Here is a 24,126-nt window from a genome sequence, read left to right on the forward strand (position 1 = left end):
GACAGCCAGGGAATTCCATTGAATTTGTGATTTTAATCAAACTTCTAGGAGAAAATGATACTGCCAGTCCATGGACCACACTTGAACATCTTTTCTCAGAGTTGCCAATGAGAATCAGCCCCATTTATCCAAAAGATATTTATTGGCCTTCTTTTCACTCCCTTACATTGCTTAGATTCTTGGATCATCTCCCAAATTTACTACTTGCATCCAAATCTTTGTTTCAGCATCTACTGAAATCCAAACTATGACAACTCTTCTTAGAAAAATGCATATAGAAATAGTTTTGTGTATTACTTAGAAGTATGGCTTCCCTTGTGGCTCAGCTGGCAAAGAATCGCCTGCAATGCAGGAGACCTGGGTTCGATCCCTGGGTTGGGAAGATCCCCTGGAGAAAGGAAAAGCTACCCACTCCAGTATTCTGGCCTGGAGAATTCCATGGACTCTATAGCCCATGGGGTGGCAGAGTCAGACACAACTGAGTGACTTTCATTTTCACTTCACTTTAGAAGTATGAATCCTCTGAAATTTATTTAGGTTATAAAGGAAAGTGACCAGAGTAAATATCATGTGACTCTAGGTCCATGAAAACTGAATGAGTCTAGGCAGAGTCTAGGAACTTACTGTAATCATTAATGGCTCATGGAATGAACTGAATTCAGCCAGCTCTCCTTAGAAGTTACTTCCCCAGATCCTAGTAAGTCATCTCTTTATTTTTCCTGGTCTGCATCAAACTCTTATTTTGTGAAACATAAGAGTAAATCTGGGACTCTAAAGAAAATCCATGCTGACTTCCTTGGTGGTCCAGGGGTTAAGAATCTGCCTTGCAATGCAAGGGACACCAGTTCGATCCCTGGTTTGGGAAGATACCACATGCCAGGGAGCAAGTAAGCCCATGCACAACTACTGAGCCAGTGCTCCAGAGCCCGCGAGCCCCAACTACCGAGTCCACGTGCTGCAGCTACTGAAGCCCAAGTGCCTGGAGCCTGTGTTCTGCAACAGAAACCACCTCAATTAGAAGCCCACACACAGCAATTAAAAACAGTCCCCGCTTGCTGCAACTAGAGAAAGCCCAAGTATAGCAACAATGACCCACCACAGTCTAAAAAATAATAGTAATAAATAAATCTTTAAAAAACTTGAAAGAAACCCCATGCTTGAAGTCAATAAAAAGAGTATTGCCACTCATTCCTATTGGACTTTGATGGTTTCTTCCCAATCATAGTGCTTTCTGGACACAATTGCAGTTGCCCCTATGACCCTTAGGTCTTTTCTTGATGTTTTCACACCGAGCCAGGCATACCATAACTGCAGCTGGTTTCTCCCACTTCCTTCTCAATTCTGACATGGCTCCCTGTTCTACTCCATCCTTTCAGGAACCTGTAACCTTTGACAGATATTCCTAAGCTCACCCTCGTGTCATCTGGAAGTCTTGTGGCATGCTCTCATTCTGTGATAATTGGATAATCTTGATTATCCCAATTTCTAATCAGCTACATAAACAGAATTAACACCAGGGTCACCAACGCCTGATTTCCTAAACACAGCACACAATTACTTCTTAGCTTTGCCCACACAGGGGCCAGCACGTGTGTTTGTGCTGATTGTCTTATGTACTACTGAATAAGTATGTCTTTGTGTACACCTATGAATGTGGTTTGGTGGGTGTGGATGAGAGTGGGTATGTAATCAGAACTCAGGTCTAGTCTTGAAGTCTGAATAATGAATGTATGGTATTTTACTTTAATTAGTCCCTGTGCATTGTTAGCCTCAGTTTTTGTCTGCCCTCAAATATGAGAGGAAGAATGAGTTCATTTCCTTGAAGTTTATTAACTGTTACTGAAGGCAGAGCAAATTCCATAAAAGAGCAGGTTCCATACAGAGCAGTGGAAGGGGAGCTCTGAGTTGGTAAGAAAAGGTGCTTGGAGTGGGGACTTCGAGTAAAGGTGGAAAGAAAGATCCTTCCTTGCCTTTTCCCTCCATTCCCACAAGGATCCTGGATTTTCAGTGGGGGTATCCTGCTCAGCATTCCCTCTCCAAAATGGAACCCGAGAGGGGAAACTTGATACAAAGTAGAGGTGGAAACACCTCACAGCTCCTCTGTTTCTCCATCCAAGGGGATGCTAATATCCACATTGTAGTCTACAGGCTCCCCAGAGCTCAGCCAGGGAATAGGGGTTCGATTGAAAGAAGGCCTGTTGGAGAGGTTCTGGTTGTAGAGAACTAGGGGTTCGCTCAGCAAGGGCCCCAGGTCAAACTTGGGCATCTGGAAGGTCATGCGTTTGGAGGCCTTCTCATATCCACCATAAGGCATTGCTGTCCTGAAAAGGAGAAAAATGATTTCATTAAAAACCAGAACAAAAGAAAAAGAGTTTTTTTTGTCAGTGAAATGTTACCCTGTTTGGAGGATGGAGCAGTCTGTGAATTCTAGTTTAAGATCATTTCTGCACTGCTTTTTCTTCTTCTCCCTTAGTAATCCATTGTGCCTTCTGGTTTGCTTGTTTCCCCAAGGCTAATAAAGAGAAAAGTAGTCTAGAGGGTACTAAATAGTCTCATGGATAGCTGTGATCCAAACCAGTCACATTTCAGAGAAACTGACACCAAACACTACAGGCCCAAGGGTCTGAGATCACCTTAAATTGTAGAGACCTCCCTCAAAACCCCTACCCCACCTCCGGTGGATAATGTGTGCCCTAAATGAGAATAATTAACATTTCCTGGAAAATCCAGGCACCTCAGGACCAAAGGACTTCCGTGGTAGCTCAGCTAGTAAAGAATCCACCTGCAATGCAGGAGACCCTGGTTTGATTCCTGGGTCGGGAAGATCCGCTGGAGAAGGGATAGGCTACCGACTCCAGTATTCCTGAGCTTTTCCCTGGTGGCTCAGCTGGTAAAGAATCTGCCTGCAATGCGAGAGACCTGGGTTTGATCCCTGGGTTGGGAAGATCCCCTGGGGAAGGGAATGGCTACTCACTCCAGTATTTTGGCCTAGAGAATTCCATGGACTGTATAGTCCATGGGGTCCCAAAGAGTCAGACACAACTGAGCAACTTTCACTCACTCACTCACTTAGGACCAAAAGCAAAAGCATTTCTCTAGTGCTCCCTGTCCTGTTTTCACACAGTCCAGAGACGCTTAGCTCCAAAACGATAGATATTTGAGCCTATTTGAGCCTTAATGAAGTAGGGAATGGGGCTTCCCTGGTGACTCAGACCGTAAAGAATCTGCCTGCAATGCAGGAGACCTGGGTTTAATCCCCAGGTGGGGAAGATTCCCTGGACCAGGTGGACTAGGGAATGGCAACCCACTCCAGTATTCTTGCCTGGAGAATTCCACGGACAGAGAAGCATGTCGGGCTACAGTCCACGGAGTCACAAAGAGTCGGACACACTAGGCAATTAACACTTTCACTTCACATTTTACTTCAAAGTAGGGAATAAAGAAACAGAATCTTCAATAATATTATAACAACTTTGTGTGGTACGTAATCTATAAAATACTGTGTCACTGTTGTACACCTGAAAACAATATAATGTACGTCAACTATACTTCAATGAAAAAAGAAAAGAGAAATAGAATTCTACTACAAGGACAGTAATGAAAATTATAACTTTGAATGAAGGGACCCCCACTCAAGAGGCCTTTACATGTGTGTAATATATTATTCCCATTTCACAGTCAAGGCAACCAAGGTTCAGAAGTAGGGTTATTTTCCCACACTGCTGCTGCTGCTGCTACTGCTAAGTCGCTTCAGTCGTGTCCGACTCTGTGCGACCCCATAGATGGCAGCCCACCAGGCTCCCCCGTCCCTGGGATTCTCCAGGCAAGAACACTGGAGTAGGTTGCCATTTCCTTCTCCAATGCATGAAAGTGAAAAGTGAAAGTGAAGTTGCTCAGTCGTGTCCGACTATTAGCGGCCCCATGGACTGCAGCCTACCAGGCTCCTCCGTCCATGGGATTTTCCAGGCAAGAGTACTGGAGTGGGGTGCCATTGCCTTCTCCCACACAGCTAATAACAATGAACCAAAATTCAGATCCTGCCTCCTAGCGAATTTTTCTTTCATCATACCATGCTGTTTCTCTGAGCTACAGTGAAAAGAGCAAGAGCCTCCAATTAGGGCCCCCATATTACTCCTACGCCTCCTCAGTCTCCTTCTGAAACATCTGAACCAAAGTCTCGATTCCAACTAAGGACATGTTGCCATACACTGGAATGCATCAGGTTCCTTTCTCATCCCCCTTACCTGTTGAAGGACTTATACTTAGGGAGTTCAGCTTTGGCCCCGTAGGCCAGCAGGTCGATGCCAAGTTCCACTTTCTGCTGGGGGTCAATCCCCATGGCTTTCTCCCATGGGGAAATATAGGTCTTAAACACAGTGATATGTTTTCCTTCTCCACCTGCCTGGTTGTCTGGCAGCCAAGGGAGAGAAATAATAGTCAAATGATAGCAGTTAGGAGGAAATGGAAATTAGTCTAGAGCTCTGTACTGGAAAACTCGCTAGGGGCTGGGGACCAAAGGTAAAACATGCTAGGAATTGTTTATGGTTTGTGAAACCATGATAGCCTGGAGTCAGACATGTGATGAATGAGAGAAAGGTGACTGAGAGATAGGACTTCTGGGTGGAATAGACATGTCTCTGTATTCCTCTGGACCCAGAAGACTCATCAAGATATCTCAACAGGCCTTTCCTGCATCCAACACCCAGTCCAGGCCTCATTCCTAGGGATTTCTCTGCTTTAGGGACCAGACACTTGACTCTTGGGTGAGGATACTTGCCTGTTCCTGTCTCACCAACCCCTGGTGTGCCAGCAGCACCTCCTCTGCCCGAGTGGCCCCCAGGACCACCTGCCCCACCAGATCCAGGGCCAGAGCCAGACCCAGAGCCCGACCCAGAGCCCTGATGATGGTGTTGCTGGTCAGAGCCATACTGCCCGGCAGAGCCACTTCTCCCTGCCTGGCCTCCGCCACTGCTCTTGCTGTAGGAGAATCCCTGGCCAGCTGTCCCCAGCTGTCCCCCCACTGTGGGAATGAACTTCTGGAAGCGATCCTGAAAAGAAAGGACAGAGTGAGGGGAAAGTTAGCAATGGGCACAGGGAATACCATAGCAACTATGAACTGATCAGAGTCAATGGCCAACTCAAAGACGCTGAATCCTCTGAGACTTCCCACCCACTAAATGTTAGTGGATAAACCTGACTGAGAGAAATTAAACTCTCCTTAAGGGATACAACCCCTTTGGCTCAGTTCTTCGAATTACATCTAGGATAGAGGCAAGTTATTGTCCAAACTCCCCTTTCCCATCCTTACCAATGCAAAAAGGATCGAGACTTCTGTTCCACTAAAATTTGAGAGATTCGGTTTGGCATGGAGAACCCAGCCTTAATTTGAGGAACTAAGATCTCTGCCTCTCTCCCACCATCTTGTCTAACAGATAAAAAATGTGTCTCTTCCTCTCCCTTCCTCCTTTCGGTGCCTAGGGAACCAGGACTTCCTGACAGTGAAACTGTAGTGGGTAGGGGGAAGGGTGGCCCAAAGGGCAACACTGGATTCATCCCCAAAGCCTAAAAATAACCCTGCCAACTCCTTCAGGAGGCTCTCCTGGCCACCCACCACGCACACCCCCACGCTCCACCCAGTGTAACCAGACACAGGCAGGGAGGAGGGCTTTTGGCCTCCTAAAGTTAGATGTGGCCGGCTCAGCAATTTTGTTCTGCTCATACATATGGGCCAATGGCAGACACTCCTGCCCCTGGCCCCATGTAGGCATCTATTTTCACTCTCCCCTGGCTGCTTGGGAAAGATGGAGGGGGAAGAAAGGAAATGGAGACGATCCCCTCCTCCTCAGCTGTAACATCTTGTGCCTGGCCCCTCTCCAATCCCTACTTCTCTTTGGAGAATGACCCTGACTAAGGGATGTTGGGCCTTAATGGATGGTTTCAGTCCCTGCATCTATGGCCCTTAGACTGACCCTTTAAATAAAATAATGGCTCAAGAAGAGACGGCTATAAAAATTCACTTACCTCTTTCTAGGGTTGCCAGATTTTTGCACACACAGGACACCAGTTAAATTTGAATTTCAGATACACAACAATAGTTTTTTAGTACAAATATGCCTACGTATTGCATGGGCCATATTTAGATATAAGAAAGTATCCATCATGTATCTGAAATTCAAATTTAACTGGGTATCCTATATTTTCTAATTTAATTTTTAAGGTCCCAAATATTTCATGGGACACACTTATACTAAAAAATTATTGTGTATCTGAGATTCAAATTTAAATATCTTCAATTTTTGTTTCTTTTTTGACTGTGCTGCATGGCTTGTGGGATCTTAATTCCCCAAGCAGGAAGAGAATCCAGGCCCCTGGCAGTGAGAGCACCAAGTCCTAACTACTGGACCACCGGGGAATTCCCTAAGTGCCTTCAATTAAGAAAAAAGAAAGTTACATCCCAAATATTGTGTGAGATATACTTTACAAAAAAACTATTTGTGTGTATCTCAACTTTATTTTTGTAATTGAAGTAGAGTTGATTTATGTATAGATTATACACCATTTAAAGGCATTATAAAATATTGGCTTTATTTCCGGTGCTGTAAATATATCTCTATAGTTTGTTTAGTGTGTATCTCAAATTTAAAACATTGGACCGGGCATCCTATGTTTTATCTGGCAATCCTATCTTTAATACTTAACCATACTGGGGAGGAATTTTCTCTCTGAAGGTGTGGTACTCCTCACCCTGCTTCACCAGCTCTAAGATACAAATTTAGTTTCGGGGTGGGTCGTAATTCACCCTACATCTATTGGAGGCGTGCTATATCTGAGGGGTTAATGAGTTTATAAATTTGCAGGGAGGGGAGGTTGATAATATTTTGGAAACTCTGGGCCTGCCAAGAAGCTGTCAGAAGAGGCACTAGGCTTCAAGAGCTGTAGAGTTCTGAACTCACCATTGAGCTGTCAGAGAAGACATCAGGGTGGTTTTCATAGATAAACTTCTCCACACGCAACTGCCTCAGTTTGAACATCTTGGAGCCCCGGTTAGTGAGCAGCGACAGCTCCTCCAACATCACATCCCTTGGGACACTGATCTTCTTGCCCAGGTTCAGGCCTGAGCTCTCTTGTCCACCTTTCAGGGAGGTGGGGAGGCAGAGACAAGGGAAAGAGGAAAGTGGGGTTTTCTAGTTCCAAATGCAGCTGCCATCCACAACTAAGTGTGTGTCCCAATAGAGATCACTGAGGGAACCAGATGCTGTCTCTGATGTCTGGTTAAATTCTGTCTAGTCTATGAAGGATTTCGATTTCCTGGGTTTGGAGTTGGAGAGAACGTATGGGAAATGGGGTGTAGAGGGGGAGATGGGGAATACTAAAGTGGGGTGGAGAGGGTACATGGCATAACAGAGGTATGGGGTACAAGGCAAAAGAGTAAAGAAACATCATAGGTGGAGAACATTGGGGAAGCCTTAGCATGGGGGGAAGCCCAAAGGCCACCTCTAAATATAGACTCCTGTCTCAACTTCTTTCCCTTCTCTTCCTCTCATAAACTCTGGCTGCAAACAGCCTCTCGGTATTAGGAGAGCTCGTCTACCCCCAGGAAAAATGTTCAAGGAATTTTCCGTTTTAAGTGCTCAAAGCTCCTGAGTTCTGGGGAAAGAAGTAAGGAAATTAAGCACTTATTGAGACCTTACTCTGTGCCAGTCTGCATCATATATATTTTCTCCTCAAACACACCTCGTTGACCTGTGGGTCCTGTTGTCTTGGACCTGTGCTGGGTAACATGGCAGGGATAGTACTGTCTCAGATTACAAGGTGAAAAGGGTGGAAGGGGGAGCAGTCAGTGTTGAATTCTTTGTTGTTCTTTCTTCCCCACCCCCACCCCTGTAAACCCCACCCCCACCCCAAATTCCTCTTGTCTCTTCATATCTCTTCACCTTAAGACATATACAACCTTATGATATTTCTGGAACTCTTGGGCCAGAGATACTCTTACTGAGAAGTCCCATACTAGGTAGGTGCAAACATGCCATACCTCCAGTAAGTTCCATGATCAGCTTGCTCGATTTCCTCTTCTTATTGGGGGCTGGGGTCCCTGAGAGTGGCATTGTGGAGGTGGATGGAGCCTGGACAGGGTGGGAAGGAGAAGCTGAAGGATGGACAGGGTCTAGAGTGAGTGTCTCCAGTAAGGTACTGCTTAAGAACTTCAGGGAAAACATTTCATTGGATTTTTCAGAGAAAAAGCCTTCCTTGGTTGCTCAGACAGTAAACAGTCTGCCTGCTATGCAGGAGACCTGGGTGTGATCCCTGGGTCAGGAAGATCCCCTGGAGAAAGAAATGGCAACCCACTCCAGTATTCTTGCCTGGAAAATCACATGGACCATGGACGGAGGAGCCTGGCGTGCAACACCCCATGGAGTCGCAAAGAGTCTGACACGACCGAGCAACTAACACACACACACAAAAGGTGAAAACCCATTGCTTTATGGCTTCTCTTCTTAGGAAGCAGAGCAGAAAGTATAGGTGTACCCTCTGTTCCTACCTCCTACCAACCTCTCTGTTCAGCTGTTTTACACAGAGATGGTGCAGGGTTTAGGAACACAACATTATGTTGGGAATAAAACAAATTACAGGTAGGGTAATGCACCCACATTTAATTGGTTTGGCATGATATGAAGTTTTTATTTGCATGGGGCTGTCAGTTTGGGGCTGTCATTCCAAGTTCTAGTCTCTCAGTTTTCCCCAAGCCCCAGGGCAGGGGTGAGAAGGTGGGGGTGGAGCAGAAAAAATGTTCTGCCAGCATTGAGGAGAACCAGCCAAAAACATTCTCCATAGGATGAAGAGGTTATTGCCCCTCCCTTGGGCCAGCTGGATCATGGCCTGGGAGGTCACAGCACTGCTCCTGCTCTCTGTCACTCCCCTCCCCAGCCCTGACTGGACCCTAGAACCAGAGTGCAGAGGGAGGTCAGGGGACATTTGAACCTCGATGCATATCAATTCAGCAATATCACAGCAGCAGAAAATTTAGGGAGGACAGAAACATAATCATAGGACCTGGCAGTAGATGGGAACAAGCTGGAAAAAGATACAAATTCCAGCCCCTCCTTCATAGAAGCTGGGTCTCAGCAAAATGCTGTCTTCTGCTGAGTCCTGTCTCACAACACACCTGCAATCCTACTCGCTTAGTGGGGTCTGCTGCAGCTGGAACCCAGGAACTGCTAAATGGACTTTCCCTGTACTCCTCTCAGCCCCAACCAGGTTCTTATTTTCCACCCAGCCTCTCAGTCTCCACCCCTCTGCCCATTTCTTCAGTGCCTCCCCCAACATCTCAGTCCCCCGACCCTCTGGGGTCCTTCTCCCTCCAACTCTCTATGGCTCCCCTCAACTGGACAACTAGGGAATGAGTATAGATGGAGGAGGGGGGCAGCTCCCCTGGGATCAAGGGTCACTATTACAGACACAGACACAGACGTGAACAGAAGGCGCTTCAGCCCCTTGGGCCATCAGCTGGAGACTTACCGGCTGTTCAGGCGGTGGTCAGCTCTCCCTGGGGTCTAGCAGCTCTGGAGGACTGAGCTGCTGTGACTAGAGAACCCGAGCTAGGCAGGCGTGGGGGCAGCACTGGCAGTGGGGGAGGGAGCGTGGTTATTAATAGAGATGATGAGCGCAAGCAGCTCAAATGGCACAGGGGGTACTGAGACCCTGGAACCAAGATCCCGCCCTCCTTGCCCAGAGGCTCGGGAAGCATAGGAAAAGCCTTTGGAATTCTCCCACTAAGCTGTCTGAGCCAAGGATCACTCTGCCCAGGGACTCCCCTTCCTTGGCACCTAGAGGCTCAGATCCAGAGAAGCACTCACGGAGAAACTGAAAACTGAGAGGGAGAGAGGAAGCAGGCAGCAAGTGGCGGATAGGAATTCGGAGTGGGAGAGTGAGAACCAGGAGAACGTGTCTGGAGAGCCATGCAGAGCCAATGTAGGCCGGGGCTGGAGGGACATGTGGGTGCATTTTGGGGGTGGGAAGGCTTAAGATGCTATGTCTGGAGAAGGGAATTTCTGTTCACAATGTAAGTGCCCTTTGAAAGTTCCTGGCTAAGCGGGTCTTTCTGCTGGGAGGACCAGATCTTAGCAGGATAAGGGACCAAATTAACCAAATCCCGTGCTTAGGCTGTCAGGGATGATGTGGGGCAAAATTTGAGCCAGTTTCCTCATTTTTACCATTTGCTGTTGGGGTGCTCAGCTCAGCCTGCTCAGAGGACAGATGTCACTTCTCCCTGGATAGATACGCTTCTTCCTGAGAAGGACATGGAGGCTTCTGACCTGCCAGGGCTTTACTCTTTGAGGTTCCTACTTAGAATTTTCTTCAAAGGGAACACACACCCCATGGGATCTGGACTATCCCATTCACACTGGTCTACAGAAGCCTCTGGGCTGGGGCACAAGCTTGAGAGCACCCTGGAGGGAAGTCTGTCACTTGCCTGAGCCCTTTCTCAGTAGCTGCAAGAACATCCTGGATCCTCCTGTCTTCTGCTCAGGTTTTGCAACCAGCTGCTTCACCTCTGCTGTAGCCACCACCGTGCTGTAGCCGCCTTAGGAAGTGGCTTCTGTAGCTCCCAGAATACCATTTTGTCTTTCTGTGAGCTATCCACTTTTCCTGACCACGTCCTTTTCCCATCCTGAACTTTATAGGTTCAGGTTAGAGGCCAAAAGGTCTCCCTGCTCCTCTCTACTTGGCCTCTGACCAAACCAGTTTAGCCTCCAGATACCTCATCTTTTGTCCTTTTCCTCTGTTCTCTCCTAACCCAAAAAAGCAGTTAGACGAAAAAACATAAGTAGGAAAACATGATTTTGTCATCATTACCATCCTCCCCTCAAAACCCACAAAAACCAACCAAAATTTTGGTCGTCTATGATTGAGTACCTAAAACTACTATGTGAATGAAGATAGAATATGTATTGTAGGCTTTCTGAGCCCTTCCTTTGGAATTCTGTGTGTGTGCATGCGTGCATGTTCAGTCCCTTCAATCGTGTGCGACTCTTTGCAACCCCATGCACTGTATCCCTCCAGGCTCTTCTGTCCATGGGATTTTCCCAGCAAGAGTATTGAAGTGGGTCGTCATGCCCTCCTCCAGTGGAATTTTCTGAGGCTGCTTACTTGTGACAGGATCAGAGTCATAGGCCTGGTTATTGGCACAAATCTGCCCCCTGCTGGTAAAACTGGGATAACAGAACTTCACTTCTCAAAAGTCTAAGTCTAGCCTGCTTTCCGGAGAAGGCAATGGCACCCCACTCCAGTACTCTTGCCTGGAGAATCCCATGGGTGGAGGAGCCTGGTAGGCTGCAGTCCATGGGGTCGCTAGGAGTCAGACACGACTGAGCGACTTCACTTTCACTTTTCACTTTCATGCATTGGAGAAGGAAATGGCAACCCACGCCAGTGTTCTTGCCTGGAGAATCCTAGGGACGGGGGAGCCTGGTGGGCTGCCGTCTATGGGGTGGCACAGAGTTGGACACGACTGAAGTGACTTAGCAGCTTAGCAGCCTGCTTTCCAGTCAGTGCCTTCTCTTTTATTAGTCTCAATCCAGGCTGATCTGCCTTCTCTCTCCCTCTTCCTTCTCTCACCCCACCTTCACCTTCAGCCACTGCCTTCCCTTCATTTCCTCCAGGCAGTTGGAAAATGTTGATGGCAAAAGGGTCAGAGGGCCTTTTCAAATTGTCTTGGTTCTGTAAGCTGAGGCCTCATCTGAGAAGTATGGAGCAGGGGACGGAGAAGGGGAGAATCTAGATAGAGGGAACCGAATGGAGGTGGCTACATGGGGGCAGGACAAAATTGGTAGAGAAGAGCAAAAGGCCTGGGGGTGAAGGGCAAAACAGTAAAAAATAGGAGGACAGGAGCTGAGAAAAAGATCAGGGATCAGGAAAGTGAATTAGATAAGATGAAGGGGAGACCTGGATTTAGGCAAGAAACTAGACAAGATGACAACAGAAGATATAGGGCATAAGTTTATTCTTGTGCACAAACCAAAGCACTGTGGTTCACACTCAATATGCAAAGGAAATGATCAGTTTGCAGGTCAAGCAGTAAAAGTGACTGGTGGTCATGGTGAGAGGGGAGTCCATATCTCTCTAAGACAGAGATCAGGACCTCAAGCTGGAAAGGAAAAAGAGCTAGGATTTGAGGGATGGGATAGCACTAAAAAGAGGTTTTGGCTCTGGGTGTTTCCTTACCCTTTCCCAGGTAGTTATGACAAGCTGCAGAAGACAGAGGAACAGATTCACAGGAGGGAACACAGATTATACCTGTTTTTTCAACACTCAGCACACATTCTCGCATCCCTCTACCATCATCCCCCTTCTCTCTAACAAATACATACTTCTTCCTCATATTTTTTCCCAGTCCCCCTTTTGTACATGGCTGGATTCTTATTATCCAATTTTACTCCACCAACACTGCACTCACCCTAACCATGCTCCTCTCTAAGGCTCAATCCATTTCATTCATTTCTGTCCTGCTTCTGGCTTCTAGCTTACTCGCCACATTAAGGTTCTTTTCCCCTTCCTTTCTGTCTTAGGTTCATGAGGCCATGAAGCCAATGATTTGGTCATTCTCAGAGGACATTTTCTTTCTTTCATTTCCTGGATGCTTTGTTGCTCAGCATGGGCCTCTCAAGTTGTTAGCTTTCTGAAATTCTGAGGAACAGAATTCTTAGTTCTATTCCTGGTCTAACTGATGTAACTCAACCCATACAAACTGCCCTGGTCCTTCGTGTCTCCTCACACTCTGTGAATTTCACAAGATGCTCTACATTTGCTGTAGATGATGATATTTAACTCTAGTCAACCTCTTTCTCCCCTCCAGACATTCTATGTGAGGACAGCTGACTCTTCCTTCATCAGTGCAAAGGTGAGACCCAGATTGGGTCTTTATTTAGACCTCTCCTGTTACTCTTGCCTCAGACAGAAGAGCACGTCTGTGTTCAGGCACACACTTGCACATACACACATTCACAGACATACACATGCCTAGGAATATACCAGCCAAGCTAGGAAAGAAGAGTGAGGAACAGCGAGTAACTTAATGCAAATAGGAGTCAGTTCAGTCCCTTTGCTGCCTGTCTGGTGGTGAGCTTCTCTCCTGAGGTCTTAGTAGTAACTTCCCTGTGTGTTTCTCATTGAATGTTAAAACAAGGCCCACAGAAAAAGGCACAAATGTAGAGAAATAAGGACCAGCACAGGAGTGTAGGTGAAGAGACCTAAAGACAGAGATCCAGGCAAGGAACTACAAAGAGAAGCACAGACACCAAAGCAGAGAGAGTAGGTTGGAAAGCAGCAGGGAGGTTGGGAGCCAGGAGGAAGCTGGGGAACAGGACACCAACTACAAAACTATCTCTGGCAGGGGGAAATTTAGCCTGCTTGAGGTGGGGGGGCAGGGCAGGGAGAGCGCTGGGAAGGAGAAGCAGTTTTAGGAACTGGATGTTCCACCTCCCCTTGGGCCTGGGAGCTGTGCCCTGTTCAGTGGTGGCCCGCCCCGGGCCTCCACACATGAGCCTGCCATCCTGTTCTGGTAGCTGAGAACCGGGGCCTGGCTACTTGGAAGCCACAGGAGCTGGGGGAGGTCCCAAGACCCCTGGGAGACTCTGGAGGAGGGGGTGGGCTAAGGACAGGGGCTGAGGCCAACTCTGTCCTCCAGATGGGCTCATCCAATGTAGTGGCTGCTCTGGGGGCAAGCACAGTGGGGGCTAGGGGTTCCGCAGTGGGCTGGGGCGCTGGAGTTGAAAATCGGCGGATCTCCTGGACTCTGGCAGTTTTGGGAGGCCCTGAGGAGGTGGGTCCAGGAGTCGGGGGAACCTCATCAAAACAGAACATGGCAGTTTTAAGCTGGTAGGGCTGGTGCCGCATGAAATCCAGAGCCTTGATACCCTGCTTAGTGGCTGCCCGAGGCCCTTGGGATTGGGTCTTACTAGGGAGAGTTCGGGCAGCTTGGGGGAAAAAAGGTGAGAGCAGTGGGTTGTAAGCAATAGGAGGTGGAGCACGTATATTGGGTGAATATTTCCAGGAAGAGGGCAGTGAGGGGGTGGGAGAAGGGCTTCTGGGCCGAGGGCCAAGGCCAGGACCAGGTGGAGCTTCCACCACATACCTGTCCGCTCGGCTCTGACGTTTGGCAAACAGCTCCCCTCCCCTCCCCTGAAGCCTTGGTGTTTCAGGGACTCCAGCCGAAGGGGCCGCCCCGTTCACTAACCCATCGAGGAACCCTCGAGAAGGGGGCTTAGGAGCCACTGGGGGTGGAGTCTTAGGAGTCGTAGGGGGTGGGGTCTTGGGAGCCATTGGAGGCGGGGTTTTAGCTGTCACGTGAGGCAACGTCTTGTAACTCCTGCCCCCTGGTGGCTGCATGAAATTGCAGGCTTCAGCCCCGAGGCTCAGAGCATCCTCCTCGGCACCAGATTCCGCGCCCCCAGCCCGGGGTTTTTCATCCAGGTTTTGCACCAACGATAGCAGCTCGGGGTTGGGCGAGTTCTTCGTCTCTTCATTTCCTGACCGGAACATCTGCTTTCGGGTTCCCCGACGCCGGGCCTCCTGGAGGATGCCCGTGCGAGCAGCTGGCACGGAGATGCGTTGCTCCCGAGCGCTGGGGGGCTCAGGGGCCGCGGAGCTAGGGGCAGGCGCTTCTGGGCGCGCAGCAGGTCGCAGAGGCGACGACAGGAAGATAGAAGCGGTGGAGGTCATGGCAGCTCCGCTAGCGGGGGCGGGGGCCTCTGGGGCTCCGCCTGGTGTAACAGGACGGTTAGGGGCTGGGATGTATAGGGAGCTGGTGGCCGTCACGGGGCCGGTGGGGCGTGGGGTGCTGGGGGAAGCGGGGACTGGCACGTGGCTGGGAACCCCTGAAGTGAGGCTGGGCACAGGAGTGGTACCCTGCGGAGGAGACAGGAAAGGCGGTGGGGCGGGGCTGAGGCCTCCCAGGCTCTCATTTGCCCTCTTGGGAGCTAGAGGCCGGAAAATAACCGAGGTGGTGCCTGAGCGCTGCCCTTGTAAGCCGGGAGTAAAGGGCCTAGCTGAACGGTTAAATATGCTTGGAGCTGAGGTAGAGGTTCCACAGCCAGGGAGGAAAGGTCTGGGGCTGGCCACAGGGGCTGGCGAAGGGCTGGATGGGAGCAGAGCCGCCTCTGGCGGAGCGCTTTGTGGCCGAGGTGGAGACTGCAGGCCCTGCCCGTTGAGCGTGGCCACTGGAACTTCCTGGGCCGGCTGCTGGGTGATGGAGGCTGTGCGCTGGCGCTGCTGTTCAAAGAGTTGGGCCCCTCGCCCGGAGGCCTCACTCAGCCCCCGGCCCTCTGCTGTGCCTGAGCTCGGCCTGGCTAGCTCCATGTCCAGGTAGGGGCTGTCCCAGTCGGACTGGTTGGTGAGGCTGCGGGCGTCGGAGAAAGCCTCTTCGTCCAGCTCGGACTCACTGGTTGGAGGCAAGCCGTCCTCCTCCTCAGCGCCGGTCCCCGCTGCAGCCCCAAAGCTCACTAGGGTGTACTTCTTGGCTCTCTGCCGACGTTTCTTAAACATCAGTACCCCCTTGGAGTGGGGGTTGGGGGCTGCAGTGAGCAGGGCTGCAATCGTCCGGCATTTGGTCTTGGCCTCCTTCACACTCCTCTCTTGGAGGCTCTCTGCCCTTTGTAGCTCTGAGGAGAGGAGAAGGCGGGTGGTCAGTATGCATCTGTGAGTCCCAAGGCTCTCCTCCTCCTCCCAGTTCCTTTAGGCCTCTATCTCTGGCCTTTTCACTGGCCTAACCCACAAGGGCTCTCCTACCTGCGGCAGAGTCCTCTGACTTGGGGGCAGAGTGGAGGTGAAAGGTGAAACCAAGGACAATAGAAGGGAAGGCAGAGCCTAGTTGGCTGCCCTGACACCACTCTGACCACACAGCTCTCCTCCCTCTACTCTGCTCCTGTCTTTCTGGAAATCACTTTTACTCACACCACCCGCTTGTCCCCCCTGTCCCCTCCATTTCTGGCTGGCAGTGTGAGGGTGGGGGATGGGGGGGGGTCACTCTGCGTGGTAGGCAAGGACATGAAGCAGGTCCCAAGGTAAGAAAGGATGAGAAGGGACACTTCTCCCACCAGAGACCACGCTAGAGGGCTTCTCGGAAAGTTTGAGACTTCCCCTTTTCCTGCCTTTTACCCTATACTAAGGATAAAAGGATCCTTAGCAGTGGGGATCTTCATTCATAATTTCACTACCATCACCTAAGCCACATCATATACATTCACAGAAATAACTCCCACACATCATTTCAACAAGAATATGGCTCTAGGGAAAGACCTATGAGCTTATGTTCTCAGATGTATTTTTCTCCCTCATTCCCATATACTCTAGCTTATATACACCCCAGTTAATAGACAAATATGTAAATCCATGTGTCCACACAAAAACATACATGCATAGCCCAGATAGCTCTTCTTCCCAGAATTCCCCTAGCCAAGACACTGTCACTAACAGTTGGGACACAATTTCGTGCCTTCTAACCTCCAAGGCACTCCTTTGTGCCTTAAACCCCTGCTACTCACAGCCAGGGATGGCCTCAGATCCGAGATGCAGGAAAAGCCAGAGTGTTGCTCTCCAAGGCGAGCTTCCAAATCTTTAGAATATCTCAAGGTCACCAGTTGATACAGTCTCCTTTCCCCCAAGCTGAGGGTGGGAGTGAGGTGGGCTTCTTTTAGAGTCAAAGCTGCCCCCCTATTTCAAACCTTCTAGGTAGAGTGCTCAGGCACCACCACCAGGCAGGCACAAAAGGACTGTGTGCTAAGGGGGAGCCAGGACAGGGCCTCCCAGGCCATGTGGGGCCTGGGAGGTGGGGCCAGGAAATGGGAGAGGCTGCCCTGCTGCTAGGACCCTGACTTGGACACAGTTACTCTCTAATCCGTGATCCCCCGTTCCTCCTGAAAAATTCTTGAAATTCCACCTACTTTCCACTCAAGATATCAAGCTCCTTTCTAATTTGGGCGGTCATTCCACCCATTCCAACATTTGTACCACACAATAGTACTAGAGATAGGCACTGGAGTCATAGCTTAGTTCAGATTTTGGTTCCTGGGAAAGTTACTTCATCTCAATGAAGTTCAGTTTCCTCATCTGTAAATGAGGCTAATGGCTACCTCACAGAGTTGCTATGAGGATTCAGTGAGATAATGTAGGTCAGTTTAGCATTTAACCTAAGGTCCATTATGAGTAATCATTACTATCAAAGCTTTCTTGATACTAGCTGCACACAAATGTCTTGTCCACTCATATCTTCTCCCAGAGACTCCTACACACATGCTTCCATATATTCATAGAGTACTCACACTTCTCTCTCTCACACACACCCTCTCTCCATGAGTTTTCCACAGTTCATGTTGTCACAAACCCCTGTGACATGTGGCCATAGCATTAGCCCATCCTGAGAAAAGGGCAGTGAAACTCCTGAGAAAAGAAGGAATAGGAAGGCAACAAGGAGAAGGGGGTAAGAGGGTAAGATCTTTCCCAAAGACCTCCCTTCCTATAGTGTTGATATAGTCCCCTTCATTCTAGATTCCAGAACTCTCTTGGCTATGGGAGGGTAGTACCTGCATAGAATGGGTCCTGGAGCTCAGGAACTGGGTTTGGGGCTTTGTCGCAGCTGGCTTGGCTGAGGGGCTCTTGGCTGATGGGCTCAAAAGTCTCCATGCCGAGAAAGGCAGTGATGGCTGGAGCAGGACCAGCTTGAGCCACCCCCCACGCCTTTTAAAGCCCCTTTGTCTTGGCCCCTGAGCTGGCAGCTGAATGAGCTCACTGTGCTATTTTTGGAGCCTGGCCCCTTCCCTCCTCTCAGCTGCCCCACAAGCCCCGGTGTGATGGACATGGGCACCTGCCTACCCCTCCCCCCCAACTCCAGTGCACTGAACAATGAGGTCTGCTTGGCTAAAAATATCCCTGAGCCACTAACTACAGTCTCATCCAGCATGATGGGGAAGGGAGAGAGTGCTAAAAGGAGAATTGGGGTTAAGCATGGGATCCTAAGTGTATATCTGGAATTTCTTTGTGGGACATGGGACACTCTCAGGAATGTCAGAGGGTGAACTGTCATGTCCTTAGCCTCTATTCCAGACTCAGAGGCACAAAATTCTATTGATCAGGAATCAGAGTGGTGGGGGAGAGGAGCGAGAGATGAGAACTAGAGGGGTAATCCTGAGATTTCCAAGGTGACAAGGAAGGAGTCCTGTGGGAGGCGTAAGACAGGGAGAAACTTCACTCTTAAACCTTGTACTGTAGCTCACATCAAAAATAGTAGAGAGCCTGAGATAAGTGGAATAGGCTTTTTCTGCCCAGGCCTACATTATCGCCTGAGATAAGAAGCCAAAGATCTCTCCCTCCACCACTTCCTAGGGATCTCATGACTATTCCATAGCCTCCCAGTCCCCAGGAATCTTCATGGAACTAGCAATGCCAAAGGCAGCTCTGATGTTATGCCTGTAGTAACACTGAAGAGTCCCTATGTCCCTGTCCTGCTTCTAAATACTCCCCTGCCCCATGTCTGTGCTCCCCTCACCCATCTGACATCTAGCAATGTCACAACAATAGGCAAACTCTTCATCAGTTCATGTCCTTTTCCAACTTCCCTACTTAGGCCGTTCCTGGGTTAGGTTGAAGGAACCCCCTGTATCTTTTTATCCCACTGGTTCAAACAGCAAAAATAATGGGGATCGTGAGACTAATTATTTTCCCTTCCTCTTCTCCACCTATTCCCAAGACTGTATTCAAGGAAAGCATAAGGTAGATATTGATAGAATGTATGGTGAAGGCGGCTTAGATTTAGGACTCAAACTGAAGTATCCTGAATAATGAAAAGGAGTTCATGCACTCACTGGCTTGTTTGGCCTTCTGGGTATAGGTGGTGGTAAGATCTTCTGCCACTGGGTGAGGAACAGGCCCCACCATAGGGATGAGATTAGGGCCAGGCCGGAGGGGGCCATGGGGCAACAGCAGGGCCTCGGCAGGGGGTGGCTGAAGAGTTGTCCCATCCTCCCAAGATGGGGAGCTCACACGACTGTCACCCTGGCTGGGAGGGCCAAGGACAGCAGGTGCCGGCTCTGCAGGGCTGTCAGACAGGTAGACCTCATCCGGTGGGGCTCCTGGAGGGGTGGGCCTTGTGGGGCCTCGGCGGCGGGGTCGGCGGGGCTTTTCCTGGGTGGCTGGGCCATCAGCATCACTGTCTGTCTCTCCATAGTAAGCCTCACTGTCAGGGGGCGAGAGGAGGCTCCCGGGCTGGAGAGGCTGGGGAACTGGAGCTCCTGGGGGCTCAGGACTCAGTGGAGACAAGGGTGACCGTGCCTGAAGCTCACCCGGGGATGGAGATCGCACAGGTCCCTCGTCCTCTACCCTGTATAGGAAAGATGACAGAACTTGAGAAATGAGCTGGATGACTGATAGCTAGAGAGATCTGGAGGACATGCGAGAAGGCTGTATGGGGAGAGAGGGGACTGGCATTTGGGTGAAATGGATGGGCTGGATAGAGTAGAGATTTGAAGATGAACTGAGAGGCAAATCTGCTTGGCAGGCTTTGAGTGGAAATGGGCTTAAATAGAGATATGATGATGAAGAGACAGGCAAGGGGTCTAAAACAGGCCCACATACCCACATTCAAGTGCTCTGAGAGGCATACACAAACATCCATGCTCCAGCAAAATACACAAGCAGAAATAGGTACTTGTTAGTAGCTGAAGTCAGCTACTAACGGAAGCCCTGGACTAGGGGCTGGGGATAGGCTGGGGTGGAGGAATCCATACCTCCGCACAGTGAGAACAAGCTGATTCCCTGAGGCATCGATAAGGCCCATGGCACTGGCATGAGAGAGGCTGGTGCAGGAGACCCCATTGATGGCCAAAAGCTGATCCCTCTCTCGGAGTCCTGCTCTGCCCGCCTGGCTTCGTCTTCGGATCTGAGAAGGTGTTGGAGGAGAGACTGTAGGTGAGGGAGGGCTCCAAGGGGGAATAGAATGAAAGGAGTTAGGACAGGAAGGAACCATGTGTGGAGGGGATTTTATTGGGCTAGCCAAAAAGTTTGTTCAGGCTTTTCCCTACTATCTTACTGAAAAATCCAAATGAACTTTTTGGCCAACCCATTACTTTAGAGGATAAGAAAGGGTGGAGAGGGGCAAGGGGTGACAGTTAAGGGGGTCAATCTAGAGGGAAGAAGGTGCTAACTGGAGAAAATAACATCATATGAAGGGAGGTAGCGTAATCGCTAAATCAAAGAGGCTTGGGGAAAAATGCCTGGGAGAGACGTACTGGAAATGGCGGTTATCGCCTCAAGGCTTTCCTCCAAAGGAAATATCTATACTAGCCAATATTCTTTGTCTTCTAGTCCTTGGAATCCTAGGCACCGTTATCTATACAGTCAAGATTTTAGAACAGTATTCCAGACTGGAGGGAGTCCAGCAGATTCTGAGATTGTGATTGTGTGTGTGTCGTGTGTGCACACACATACGTATGTTACAGTAATAATAGTACTAGTGGCTATCATTTACTGAGTGCTTACTAAATGTTAGGCACAGTGCCAAGCACTCAACATGTTTTATTGAATTTAATCCTTCAGAACTTAGTATCCATGGAGTAGGTACTATTATTACCTACATTTTACAGTTGAGAAAAATAAGCTTGTGCTATGAAACCAAAATGGTAACAACTTCATCTGACAGGTCAAATCTTGCCATAACCCTCCTAGTACCTAAAATAAATCTTGCCTAGTGAGAGAAGGGATCTGGCGTAGGGAAAGAGGACTGAAGGCAGGGGCAGGGCTGGGCTGAGCTGGATGAGACAGCTTCAGCTCATCACACACCAGTTTAGTTAGAAATGAGAACCTTCCCTACATTCCTGGAGTTTAGAGTAGAGAGGCACAGACCCAGGAGATTGGAGGGTCAGCTCTGGGCCTCTGCTCCTATGGTATCACAGGGAACCGAGCCAGAGTCTTTCTTTTTCTCTGCTCCCAGAAACCAGGGATTCCCTTTTCTATAGCCCCCCACAAGAAGCCACTGCTCAGATACTACTCCCGCCACCCCATCAGATTTGAGCATGCTCCCTCGACCACCTGCCCACTCCCACTCCACTTCTTCACAGCCTCCCACTTCTCCCCTATAGGCCATCATGTGACTTTTCCCAAGTTCCCTTGGGTTCCCCTTTCCCTGAAACCTCAATATAGGCTCCCTTACCTTGGACACCTGTAAAGGTTTCCTCTGCTCGGCCCCCCCCTGAAGTCGGAAGCCCCAGGGGGCTCCCCCTGACAGTGTGACCAGCACCTCCTCCTCAGCACCCATCGCTCAGCTTGGCCTATGGCCCTCGGAGTTTGGACAGCGTCCCAAGGAGAGAAGTCGAGGCGCTGGTACCCCGTCCGGCCTGTCTGGCTGTCCTGCTTCTGCTGCCCTAGGCCTTCCCCCCCACACCACACACCACAGGCAGGCAGCCTGGCCCTGAGATCAGTACAGTCCACACACGTGTCCTGTCAATCGGAGCTGCGCCCAAAATAGTTACCGGCTGTACTCCCCTTCCTCCCCCAGCTGTGTTACTCCCAGAGCTAATTATAGTGAAAATTTCTGCCCGCCCCGTCCCCCATTCTTCTTCATGGACTTTTTATTCAGGACTCAGAGTACTAGCTCTGTGGGCTCTATCACTAATGAACATCCTTTCAGGGATGGTGCCTTCCCTGATGGGGTCATGGACTGATTCCAGCTGCTTTCCTCCAAAGCTGATTCCAAAATGGCAGCAGCAGGGGCCTCGATTCTCGAGCAAGGAATGGCTGGGTTTGTCCCACAGGTTGGCAAGCTCTCCAGAAAGACAGTGCCCCTTTGCTGTATGAATTAACCAATTAATCAAAGTGGATATCCATATCCCACTTGCAGTGCTGGGTACAATGTAGAGAAATTCTGACAAGCCCACTCCAGCTGAAGTACTGCCTGCTTCGTAAAGTTTTCCTGACTGTCTCCCAACTCCCTACCTCTAGAATTAATCCTTCCTTCCTCTGGGCAAAATATGTAGCTTGTTTATATGTCTGTTATTGTAGTTTTCAGCCAATATTAGTTTGTTTATATACCTGTCTCCCTCCTAGATTGTGAGAGTCTTGAAGGCAAGGACTGTGTGCAACAGCCAATCAATAGCCCACAGAGCAATGACTGATGTAACAGGTGCTCAATGTTTGCTGAAATAAATTACCTTTTACAATACATAGTTGGTCGTGGAAAGGTGGGTATAGATAGCTGTGCCTAAACATGCCAACCCATGTTAATAATACAATATTTACTTATTTTTAGGTTTCCATTACATTAATGTCCCTATATTAATATTATGGTGCTGTAATTATTAAAAGCTACAGAGTTTCCTGGAATAGGTGCTCTGCTAGCCTGCTAAATGCTGTTTGCCTTGGTGTATGATGTAGTCATGGAAAGCTCTTGGAATTTAGAGTCAGAATTGGACTTGGATTCTTGTTATATTATTTCTTAGCTGCGTGACCTTGGGCAGTCACTTGACCTCATCAGTAAAAAGAGTATCTAAATATCCATTCATTCACTATTCAAACATTTATTGAGTATTAGCTAGTAATACCAGAGAAGGCAATGGCAACCCACTCCAGTACTCTTGCCTGGAAAATCCCATGGGCCGAGGAGCCTGGTAGGCTGCAGTCCATGGAGTCGCTAAGAGTCGGACACGACTGAGTGTTTTCACTTTCACTTTTCACTTTCATGCATTGGAGAAAGAAATGGCAACCCACTCCAGTGTTCTTGCCTGGAGAATCCCAGGGACGGGGGAGCCTGGTGGGCTGCCATCTATGGGGTCGCACAGAGTCGGACACGATTGAAGAGACTTAGCAGCAGCAGCAGCTAGTAATACATGTAAGCCATTGTGCCATATCAGTGGCTTTCAATTACCTCTACACATTGAAATCACCTGGAAAACTTTTAAAGCTACTGGTTCCTTAAAATAGAACTGTGTATAGGATTAGATGATGTATAATGGCATTTTACATATTATATAAATTTATATATTATATACACACACATTCAGGCTCCTCAACCTTAGGGATTCTAATTTTACTGGCCAGTTTTAAAAGCACTGAAGGTGATTTTAATGTGCAGCCAAGACTGAGAACCAGAGTAGGGATACAGAAACCAATAAAATGCAACATATCAGTCTGTATTCTCAAAAAACTGAGTTTAGGACTTGAGAAGAGTTGATTCATTGGAAAAGACTCTGATGCTGGGAGGGATTGGGGGCAGGAGGAGAAGGGGACAACAGAGGATGAGATGACTGGATGGCATCACTGACTCGATGAACGTGAGTCTGAGTGAACCCCGGGAGTTGGTGATGGACAGGGAGGCCTGGCGTGGTGCGATTCATGGGGTCGAAAAGAGTCGGACACGACTGAGGACTTCCCTGGTGGTCCAGTGGCTATGACTCTGTGCTCCCAATGGAGGGTGCCTGCTTCGATCCCTGGTCAGGGAACTAGATCCCACATGCTACAACTAAAGATCCTGCATGCTACAACGAAGAGCTGGCATAGTCAAATTAATTTTAAAAAGAGAGAGAAACTATGAATTTAAACTCTACTACTTACTAGGAGTGCATTAAGCAAGACAGAGGATATCTACTTTCCTATGCATGAGCACACTTTAGGACTGGAAAGATGGTGAACTATGCCTGGATAGGGCGAAGCCACAGGAAGCTCTGGTGGAGGTCTGTAGCGGTCCTGACATGCAAATCGGTCATCCGACCTGGGTATAGGGGCGAAAGACTAATTGAACCACCTAGTAGCTGGCTCCCTCTAAAGTTTCCCTCAGGATAGCTGGCGCTCTTGCACAAACCATGCAGTTTTATCCGGTAAAGCAAATGATTAGAGGTCTTGGGACCAAAACAATCTCAACCTATTCTTGAACTTTAAATGGGTAAGAAGCCCGACTGGCTGGCGTGGAGCTGGGCGTGGAATGCAAGTGCCTAGTGAGCCACTTTTGGTAAACAGTGGCGCTGGTAAACAGAACTGGTGCTGAGGGATGAACCGAATGCTGGGTTAATGAACCCATGGGTTCATTGGGATAAATGATGTGGCAATTGCTCAACAAATGTTAGCTAAATTTCACAAATTACTAATCCA

General features: G+C 49.0%; 2 protein-coding genes across 5 annotated transcripts; both read right to left on the bottom strand.

The window, feature by feature from the left end:
- Positions 1-1,806: 1,806 nt before the first annotated feature.
- Positions 1,807-14,256, bottom strand: MYOZ1 (myozenin 1). Of its 2 annotated transcripts, XM_027530564.1 has the most exons (7): positions 14,132-14,256; positions 9,517-9,618; positions 8,033-8,123; positions 6,954-7,132; positions 4,778-5,048; positions 4,245-4,410; positions 1,807-2,321 (listed from the first exon to the last, which is right to left on the bottom strand). In XM_027530564.1, exons 3-7 carry the CDS (start codon positions 8,103-8,105, stop codon positions 2,090-2,092), a joined length of 921 nt encoding a protein of 306 aa, XP_027386365.1. In that variant the 5' UTR covers positions 8,106-8,123; positions 9,517-9,618; positions 14,132-14,256; the 3' UTR covers positions 1,807-2,089. The 2 variants fall into 2 exon arrangements, with proteins under 2 accessions (XP_027386365.1, XP_027386366.1); XM_027530565.1 differs by lacking the exon at positions 14,132-14,256 and having other exon boundaries at positions 8,033-8,146.
- On the bottom strand, positions 11,980-21,591 carry SYNPO2L (synaptopodin 2 like). Of its 3 annotated transcripts, none has more exons than XM_027530561.1 (4): positions 21,197-21,591; positions 19,776-19,927; positions 18,855-19,369; positions 11,980-15,656 (listed from the first exon to the last, which is right to left on the bottom strand). In XM_027530561.1, the coding sequence occupies exons 1-4, from the start codon at positions 21,299-21,301 to the stop codon at positions 13,507-13,509; spliced, it is 2,922 nt and encodes a 973-aa protein (XP_027386362.1). In that variant the 5' UTR covers positions 21,302-21,591; the 3' UTR covers positions 11,980-13,506. The 3 variants fall into 3 exon arrangements, with proteins under 3 accessions (XP_027386362.1, XP_027386363.1, XP_027386364.1); XM_027530562.1 differs by having other exon boundaries at positions 19,776-19,967; positions 21,197-21,584; XM_027530563.1 differs by lacking the exons at positions 18,855-19,369; positions 19,776-19,927; positions 21,197-21,591 and adding an exon at positions 17,577-17,790.
- Between the last annotated feature and the right edge of the window lie 2,535 nt (positions 21,592-24,126).

This window comes from Bos indicus x Bos taurus, chromosome 28, assembly GCF_003369695.1.
Source record: "Bos indicus x Bos taurus breed Angus x Brahman F1 hybrid chromosome 28, Bos_hybrid_MaternalHap_v2.0, whole genome shotgun sequence".
Taxonomy (NCBI): Eukaryota; Metazoa; Chordata; class Mammalia; order Artiodactyla; family Bovidae; genus Bos; species Bos indicus x Bos taurus.